This window comes from Apodemus sylvaticus, chromosome 10 (genome assembly GCF_947179515.1).
Source record: "Apodemus sylvaticus chromosome 10, mApoSyl1.1, whole genome shotgun sequence".
NCBI lineage: Eukaryota > Metazoa > Chordata > Mammalia > Rodentia > Muridae > Apodemus > Apodemus sylvaticus.
In genome coordinates this window covers 6,896,139-6,905,168 of record NC_067481.1, presented here as the reverse complement: position 1 = coordinate 6,905,168, position 9,030 = coordinate 6,896,139, and the positions used below count along the sequence as shown (strand labels likewise).

Below are 9,030 nucleotides of genomic sequence, written 5' to 3'. Positions count from 1 at the left end.
GGGGCCTGCATGGGGGCCTGAGAGAGCTGAGTGCCGCGGTCCGCAGGCGCGCCGGGCCGTGTCGGCTACCGCGAGGACGAGAATATTTTCTTGCTTCTCGATCAGAGGGAACCTCTGACGTAAAACCCACACTCGAGTAAACGGCGCAGGTTTTCATCCGTGTCCTGTCGCTCACTCAGGCGCGCCGTGGACACCCCTCTCGGTCCTGATGGCGGCCAAGATGGCTGCCCCCGGGCTGCGCGCCGTGCGCCAGTGGTCGGGGCTGGCCCTGGGAGTGAGGTGTTGTGTCTGGAACCTTCCAGGGTGAGAAGGCAACGCGTAGCTGAGACTGCTGCTCAGGCCTTTGCGGGAGGAGCTGGGGAAACGGGAGGAGCCGCGCTGAGTCCGGGCGGCGAGAGCACTAACTCGGGGCGCCGACGGCCGACTCAAGCCATGAGTCGCTCGCCTGAGAGGCTGGGTTCACCGAGACCGGGTCTGCGCAGAGCCGGGACCTGGGGTTGCCTCGGCGGCCGGGGGAGAGCCGACTCGTAGGGCGGAGCTCGCCGAGGGCCGGGTCCCGCGGCCGGCTTCGGACGGGGCTTCCTACCGCTGGGGCGAGAGTCGGCTACGGTCGGCGCTCCCGGCCCCCGTCAGCGTGAGGGCAGGCAGGCGGACTGTTAGGTCAGGCCTCGTCACTTTTGTGGAGTCACAGCTTCCCCTGTGGAGCCAGTTCTCATGTCTGCCCGCGCCTCTTCCCGCCCCAGGCTCGCGCAGGTGAGGTGGAGCCGCTACGCCCCCGAGTTCAGGGACCCCTTGACGGACAAGGAGTATTACCGCAAGCCGGTGGCCGAGCTCACCGACCAGGAGAAGTATGACCGCGAGCTCAAGAAGACCCAGCTCATCAAGGCTGCGGCTGCGAGCGAAACTAGCTCGGTGTTCGCAGACCCTGTCATCAGGTGAGGGGCGAGGCCCCTGTCGTGCAGGCTGGAAGGGTGCCGCTGCGGGATCCGCACTACAGCCTTGGAAAGCTAAACGTGTTTTTTGGTTGTTTTTTTTTTTCTGCTTGAAGCAAGTTCACCAACATGATGATGAAGGGAGGCAACAAAGTTCTGGCCCGATCCCTCATGGCCCAGGTAAGCCGCTGCTTCTCTTCGCTTGGCTCTGTTTCCCTCTGGCTTTGTGCTGCGCCTGTGTTTTACACCATAGCTTCAAAACTAGAGAACAGCTTTCTATTCCTGTCGTTAAATTTTCCAAGATCCAGCTGGAGAGATGGCTCACCGGTTAAGAGCACTGACTGCTCTTCCAGAGGTCCTGAGTTCAAATCCCAGCAACCACCTGGTGGCTCACAACCATCTGTAATGGGATCTGATGCTCTCTCCTGGTGTGTCTGAAGACAGATACAATGTACTCACATAAATGAAATCTTTAAAAAAAATTTTTTTCCAAGATCTGGGATTGGTGGTGTCCACCTCAGATCCCATCACTGGAGAAGCAGGACAAGTCAGATCTCTGAGCTCAAGGCGAGCCTGATCCACAGAGTGAGTTCTAGAACAGAGCTTCCACAGTGAGATCCAGTCTTGAAAAAAAAAAAAGAGCCAGAGGTAGGCAGATGTCCGAGTTCCAGGACAGCCAGAGCTACATAGTGAGACCCAATCTTGGGATGGAGGTGGGGGAACAACCTAACAACAAAAGAGGCAGAGGAGGCAAAGTTTGAGGTCAGAGTGCTCAAAAGCTAGTTTCACCCCGGCCAGAGCTCCCCCAGAAGTTTCCTGTTCTGTCAACATTAGAAAAAGTTCTTGGCTGGGCAGTGGTGGTGCATACATTTAATCCCAGCATTTCGGAAGCAGAGGCAGGTGGACCTCTGAGTTTGAGGCCAGCCTGGTCTACAGAGTGAGTTCCTGGACAGCCAGGGCTATACAGAGAAACCCTGTCTCAAAACAACAAATAATCTCAGCCTCTTCTTGGTGTCATGGTCTAGCAATGCAGAAGGCACTTAAACTGTAGTTTTTCTGAAAGAGGTTCTTGTGGAGCACAGTCTAGCCTGGACTTTGCTGTGCACCCGAGGATAACCTCCAACTCCTGATTCTCCTGCCTCCAGCTCCCAAGTGCAGTCACAGGTGTCTGCGCAGCCCCATCCCAGGTGAGCTGGGGAACTGAAGGCCCGGCCCGAGCAGCCTCTGGCATCTCTTTCAGACTCTGGAAGCTGTGAAAAGGAAGCAGTTTGAAAAATACCGTGCTGCGTCAGCAGAGGAACAGGCCAGCATTGAACGGAACCCCTACAGGATCTTCCACGAGGCACTGAAGAACTGTGAGCCTGTGATTGGGTTGGTGCCTATCCTCAAAGGGGGCCATTTTTACCAGGTGAGTGGGGAGCCTGCATGTGACACAGGTCGGGTGGGGGTGAGGGGAGTGTCCTGGGTTGGGCGGAGTCTAACAACCCTAGAGATTGGGGAAGGTCAGAATCTGCTTGTCTGAGGCCCAAGTGTGAATGCCACAGGCAGAGGACCAACTGCCTTGTGTAGCCTAAGCTATGAACTCTCGGTAAAGGACTGTTTACTTGCCATTGTCTGGAGTACTTAGTCCTGGACCTGAGACCATTCATCATTTCTGACGTAGTGGTCCCTACCTCAGTGGTTAACTACTTCATATTATTATATTAGGTTATTTTCCCTTTAATATCAGCTCCTAAGACCAGGGGTTTTTTCACTGTCTTTGGTGGGTGCCATCAGGTGGTTCTCATGCAGGATGTCCCGTCTGTAGCACCTTTGGGCTGAAGAAGCTGGCTTGCCTCGGGCAGCAGGATTTCCCAGTTGGTGCTTGTGTCAACTTGACCAAGCTTCCTCTGGTGAAGCAAAGGGCTTAGTTTACTACATGAATGTTCCCTAGTCACAAGAGACCCCTGAGATGAAGTCTGAGAAGAGGCTGGTTTCTGTCCTCAGGCCCATCAGGAGTGGTGCAGAGACAGTGCACGGTAACTTCTGTCGGCCCCACTCAGCCTGAGTTTGCCGCTTCCCCAGGTCCCTGTGCCTCTAGCTGACCGACGCCGGCGCTTCCTGGCCATGAAATGGATGATCACAGAATGCCGTGAGAACAAGCCGAGCCGGATGCTGATGCCAGAGAAGCTATCACATGAGCTGCTGGAGGCTTTTCATAACCGGGGTCCCGTGATCAAGAGGAAGCACAATCTGCACAAGATGGCAGAGGCCAACCGGGCCCTGGCCCACTACCGCTGGTGGTAGCGGGGAGAGGCGGCTCTGTGGGTGAAAGCCCTGCTCTTTCCGAGGACCTGGTTTGATTGGCAGCACCCACACGGAGGCTCACCTGTAACTCCTGTGGAAGGTTTCCACACCTCCTGACTGCTGTGGGCACCAGGCACGCGCACGGTGTACAGACATGTGCAAACATCTATATATACAGTACCACCAACAAACACTTGAGCTACTGTCCTGTTGGAAAGTTCTGGAAGGAAGTTAAGGACAGAGTGCTGCTGTACTGCAGTCTTCCATCCTGCGAAGCTCTTTGATTCTCCATGCTGGCTAGAAGTTGGGTGGCTTCAGCTTGAACCAGTGAGACGCACTCAGAAGAGCGTGTGTTGTCCAGGAATCCAAACTGGCTCTGCTCCACCCTGTGCCCTACAACAGAAAGTGTTTCCTTAGAAATTTCCTCCAACAACCTCAGGTCCAACCTGGATCAGGATAAAGACCTTCGGGACTGGAGACATGGCTCAGTGGTTAAGAACACTTGACTGTTCTTTCAGAGGTCCTGAGTTCAATTCCCAGCAACCACATGGTGGCTCACAACCATCTGTGTGAGATCTGATGCCCTCTTCTGATGTGTGTGAAGACAGCTGCAGTGTACTCATGCATAAAAAAATAAATCTTTAAAAAAAAAAGACCTCTTCCTTCAGCTTGGGGTACACCTTTGGATGGTATGAAAAGATGCAGTTTAGTTTCAGAAAAGATTTATTAGAAAACCCTCACCCCAGCCTGGTGAGGCAGTTATTCATGAAAACACACTAGAGGAAACAGGCTTATCTCAAAAGTCTCTATAAAACATATAAAACACCATTTCTCTTGTAACTTGCCCTTAAAATCCCAAAGCATTCCACCAATGGCTATAATTGCCCATTTTACAGATGGGAAAACTGAGGCACCAAGGTCGTGTTGCACCAGTGGTTACAGTTCAGTGTTAGGTGATTTTCCTGCTGGGCCCAGGTGGAAGGTGGTGGGAAGCTAAAGGACTTGAAGGCAGAGGAAGACCGGACAGTCTTCAGTCAGGAGACAAGTCTGTTTGGTTTCTCCACAGCTCCAGAGTGAGGGAAGGAAGAGGACAGAACCACGGGAGTCAGAAAAGTCTAGAAGGGGCTGAGGCAAGGATTCTGGTGCCGGCTTGACAGGAGGGTCCCAGGCAGGCAGGCGTGCGGAGCCCGCTCAGTCAGAAAGCTCGCTGTAGTAATACTTGTGGGCGGCGGGCGTGGTCTTCCAGCCGGCGGCCCGGAACTCGATGATCTCCAGCAGCAGCAGGCGGGCCAGCGAGCTGAGGGCTATGGGGAGCAGGAAGCCGTCCCGGATGAGGATGAAGAGCTCGTCCATGCGCTGCCCATTCATCTTCTCCAGCTGCTCCCCCACCCGGTGCAGCTGCAGCACCAGGCAGTCCACCTGCAGGGGCGGCGGGAAGGCCTGGTGGGCCAGAGGGAGGGCGACACGCAGGCCAGGCGGAGGGGACAGCCAGCCTGACACCACGGCAGGGCAGGCGAGGGGGCTGCCAGCCTGCGAGTGCGTGCTTTGCCCATTTGCGGCTCCTTGCTTCTTTCTGACACCAGGGGCCATGGCCCAAATCTCACCAAATGACTTGTCCAGAACATTCTGACCAAGCCGAACTCCAGACCAGGCCTCCACAAACTGCTGCCTGCCTCTCCTCCCCCCCTCAGGCTCAGCTGCTTCCGGCCGTCTGGACCCACACTTGCCCTTCCTAGCACGAGGCTCCGATAGTGGAGCCTGGGCCTCTGGCTTCTGGGTAAGTTCCAGCCACTGGTCTGTTGTGATGCCTCCGGGCCTTGGCCGCCCCTGCCGGGCACTTGGCCGAGGAGCTGCGCCCTCCAAGGCCTTACCAGCCGCCACTCACCTCCTCCTCCCTGCTCAGACTCTCGGGCTGGGCCAGCTGGAAGAGACAGTCATAGACAGGGTTAACCAGGGCCATCATGGGCATGTTGTTGACCTGTGGAGAGCAGAAGCAGCAGGGAGGCCGCATTGGTGACAGCTGAGCGACCCTGCCTCGGCCTTGGGACACAGGCCTTCACTGCTGCGCAGGCGACTTCCCCTGCCTCACCCTCAGGTAGTCAAAGATGTTGCAGATAAAGGTGACGTAGCAGACCCAGCCCTGCAGGGAGCATGCGCGAAGCTGCTCCCTGGAATCGTACTCCTTCTGCAGCCGGTTGAGGAGCCCGCGGCGGAAGACGCTCTGGCCTGCTTGCTTGGTCTCTGCCTGTGAGCAGCAAGAGAGGGCGGTAAGCAGGGCCCTGGCCACCATCGGCCCCAGCCTGTCTCTGGCTAGACCCCGTGTGTCTGCTGGCCAGCCTGTGCCTGACCCTGAGGTGGCATCCTGGGGCAATCTCCCTCTCTACCAGCCCCCCAACCTGAATGATGGCGTAGCACATCCGTCCTGCTTCCTTGCTGAAGACGCAGTCCTGCAGAGAATGGTCCACAATCACATTGGCTACTCTCTCCAAGTCCACAGCACCTGGATCTGGGCAAGAGACAGGAGGGGAGTCTACAGCGCCTGCGTAATCACGTTTGCCTCCGTCTGTCAAGGATTGAAGTAGGTTTTGTTTTTCTTTGGGAGAGGGTCTCACCATGTATCTAGCCTTAGGTTGGCCTGGCACACCATGTTGACCAGTCTTCAAACCTATAATAAATCCACCTGCCTCTGCAGCCCGTGTACTGGGATTAAAGTCAAGCACCACCACACCCAAGAACTGGAGGTATTTGTAATAAATAGGGCACTCCCATCACATGCTTAAGAGATTGGGGGGGAGGGGTGCTGGAGAGATGGCTCAGTGGTTAAGAGCACTGACTGCTCTTCCAGAGGTCCTGAGTTCAATTCCCAGCAACCACATGGTGGTTCACAACCACCCGTAATGAGATCTGGTGCCCTCTTCTGGTATGTCTGAAGAGTGTAACAGTAGTGTACTCATGCATAAAATAAATAAATTAAAAAACTTTCTGCAGGGCAGTGGTGGTACACGCCTTTAATCCCAGCACTTGGGAGGCAGAGGCAGGCGGATTTCTGAGTTCGAGGCCAGCCTGGTCTACAGAGTGAGTTCCAGGACAGCCAGGGCTATACAGAGAAACCCTGTCTCGAAAAAAATCAAATCCAAAAAAAAAAAAAAAAAAAAAAAAAAAAAAAACCAAAAGCTATTTGCATTCCGCCAGGGTGTTGCAAACCCCATATCCCAATGTTTAGGCAGAAGAGGCGGATCTGAGCTGTAGGCCAGCCTAGGAGAAATCCTGTGCCAATAAATGAATGAACGCAGGATTAGGAGGCCGCCGGAGACCAACATATAAGTGCAGTTTCTTAGGCTACCAGTCTTTTATTTTCTGGCATGGGCGTACACTGAGCGCCAAGACTTCTACAACATTTTTTTTTGAGATAGCCTTGTCTTTCTATTTAGTTCAGGCTGGCCTCAAACTCACCATGTAATTTGTTAAGGCTCATTCATGTCATATGTATGAATATTTTGCTTACATGCATGCATGTATGCACAGCATGTGTTTGCCTGGCCCTGGAGATCAGAGGATGACATGGGATCCTGGGAACTGAATTACCAGTGGCCGTGAGCCTCTCTCGAGGTCCTCTGTGAGTCAAGTGTTCTTTATGGTTTTCTGTTTGGTATTGTTTTGGTGACAGCATCTCACTATGTAGCCCAGGCTATCCTGCCTCCTGACTGCTGGAATTAAAGGAGTACATCACACAGATGCTCTAAACTGCCGGGCCAGCGCTCCTCCCCCAGGCACTCTGCGGTGGGCAGCTTGGCCTTGAATTTGTGCTAATCCTACCTCTGTAATCTCCTGGGATTACAGACACGTGTGCACCACGACTGTGGCTTGTGTGTTCTCAAAATACAGAGGCTCCAGACAAGAGTAGCTGTACAGAGACTGCTCCAAAAATGTTTAGCTTAGCACATGATGGCAACTGCTATTCTGTCAAACTTCTGTCCTGAGTGTGAGATCGGACCCCCTCTGCCAGGCTGATTCTCCAACCTCTGTCCAAATCAGGGAATCTCTGTACATTCAAGGGTGCTGACTGCACCAAATGCAAAGGCTTTAAAGAGAAAGCAGAGTCGGGCAATGGTGGTGCATGCCTGTAATCCTGGCACTGTGGGAGGCAGAGACAGGCAGATTTCTGAGTTCCAGGCCAGCCTGGTCTACAGAGTGAGTTCCGGGACAGCCAGGGCTACACAGAGAAACCCTGTCTCGGGGAAAAAAAAATCCAAAAAAAAAAAACAAAACAAAACAAAACAAAAAAGAGAGCAAGAGAGAGAGCAAGCAGTGTTCTCTTTCATGGGTACTTAAAAGGCTTTATGATCTTAGAGATAACTCTGTGATTCATTCTCCAAAATACTGGCTTAGATGTAGCCTGTGAATTAGGTTGTGACTTACTCTCTAAAAGCCAAGGCTTGGGCATTGCCTGGCTATGGACCTCAGCCTGGTCGCGGCTCTTACCCAAACTGATTATGTGTCTGGGAACCTCACTGGCTCACCAAGTTGGACTTTGGTAGTGTGCTAGCTGGTTTTATGTCTACCTGACACAAATTAAGTGATAGGTGGTAGGCTCACCTTTGAGCGCGGTCTTCAGCAGCTGCTGAGTTTCTGCATCAAAAGACTGGATTTTATACTCATCTCTACTGGCCTCGCCCATGATGGTCTAGGCCTGGCAGGTTTTCACTGGCCTGAAACTAATCACAGCACCTGAGAAGCAAAGACGGTTGAGGCTTCAGTGTGAATCACAAAGCTCGGGATTCTGGTCCTGCAGGCCTGGGACGGGCAGACCAGGCCTTGGGACGGACGGGTGGCACTGGACTTTCGGTCGCGTTCAGTGGTTGGCTGGGTGCCCACCAAACTTGGCTTCGGGTGGAGTACTTGGGCACCAAGTAGACACCTGCTGCTCAGCCGAAGGAAACCCAAGCTTCTGGGATTACACGTGAGAAAAGAAGCGGGGATTCACCTACGGTCGCAGCGGGATCCGGGTTATTAGCAGTCAGTATGAGGGTAAATTTAGGGGAGCAAATCCTGAACTAGGTGTGGGGAGAGGGAAACGTGAGACTCGCCCATATCATCCAGCACGGATCCTGATACCCCAGGGCTCCGAGCCCCCGTCTCCCGGCGTTTGCCGGCGCCTTCAGCCTACAAAGCGCACCCCTGCGGCCGTTGGGCTGGGGTTGGCCTGCGCGGGAGGGCGCCTGCGTCCGGGGCGCGCGCCCGGCGTGGTACCGCGCGCCGGCCGAGGCCGAGCTCGTCTCGCGTTGCGGCGCCCGGGCAGCTCGCCAGCGCCGCCTGCCGGCCACGGCCCGCCTTCGCCTCCGCACCCCGCCGCCGCCCCGGGCCGGGCCGCTCCCTCGCTTGGCGCGGAGACACATCAACGCCCTGAAAACTGCGACACCGACACCGGCGCGCGCGGAGAGCTCTCCGGCCCCTGTCCCCTTCTCACCCGGCGCACCTCCGCCTTGTTTCTGACCGCGAAAGCCTCCGAGCGCTGGGCCGGACCTGCCCTGCGTTTCGCAGGAAGTCCTTGGTCTTGCCGGGTCCCACCCCGTGCCGGGGTCACCATGCCCCTTGCCAGGCTCAGGTGAACTGGGTCAGAGACTCCCCGGCCGTGCGGCGTGGGAGGAGCCCCAGGAGGGCGTGGCCTGCCCGGGAGGAGGGGCGTAGTTGTCTGGGGTTTGGCCGGTTAAAGCAGAGGGCAAGGGCTGGGGCACACACCCTGGCAACTCCCTCGCCTGCCACTCAGGGCAAAATAAGTTTTAAACCACAGGAGCAGCCCTGGGTCTTTCCT

At 55.2% G+C, this 9,030-nt stretch overlaps 2 protein-coding genes across 4 annotated transcripts; one reads left to right on the top strand and one right to left on the bottom strand.

Annotated features, from left to right (window-relative positions):
- The first annotated feature begins 48 nt into the window (after nt 1–48).
- On the top strand, nt 49–3,849 carry Mrps7 (mitochondrial ribosomal protein S7). The gene is made up of 5 exons (XM_052195093.1): nt 49–303; nt 744–935; nt 1,049–1,112; nt 2,173–2,340; nt 2,997–3,849. Exons 1-5 carry the CDS (start codon nt 209–211, stop codon nt 3,216–3,218), a joined length of 741 nt encoding a protein of 246 aa, XP_052051053.1. The 5' UTR covers nt 49–208; the 3' UTR covers nt 3,219–3,849.
- A 74-nt stretch (nt 3,850–3,923) lies between these two features.
- On the bottom strand, nt 3,924–8,793 carry Mif4gd (MIF4G domain containing). Of its 3 annotated transcripts, none has more exons than XM_052195096.1 (6): nt 8,695–8,793; nt 7,815–7,946; nt 5,615–5,724; nt 5,308–5,463; nt 5,104–5,196; nt 3,924–4,637 (listed from the first exon to the last, which is right to left on the bottom strand). In XM_052195096.1, the coding sequence occupies exons 2-6, from the start codon at nt 7,894–7,896 to the stop codon at nt 4,410–4,412; spliced, it is 669 nt and encodes a 222-aa protein (XP_052051056.1). In that variant the 5' UTR covers nt 7,897–7,946; nt 8,695–8,793; the 3' UTR covers nt 3,924–4,409. The 3 variants fall into 3 exon arrangements, with proteins under 3 accessions (XP_052051056.1, XP_052051055.1, XP_052051057.1); XM_052195095.1 differs by having other exon boundaries at nt 8,686–8,784; XM_052195097.1 differs by having other exon boundaries at nt 5,104–5,139; nt 8,686–8,784.
- Nucleotides 8,794–9,030: the final 237 nt, after the last annotated feature.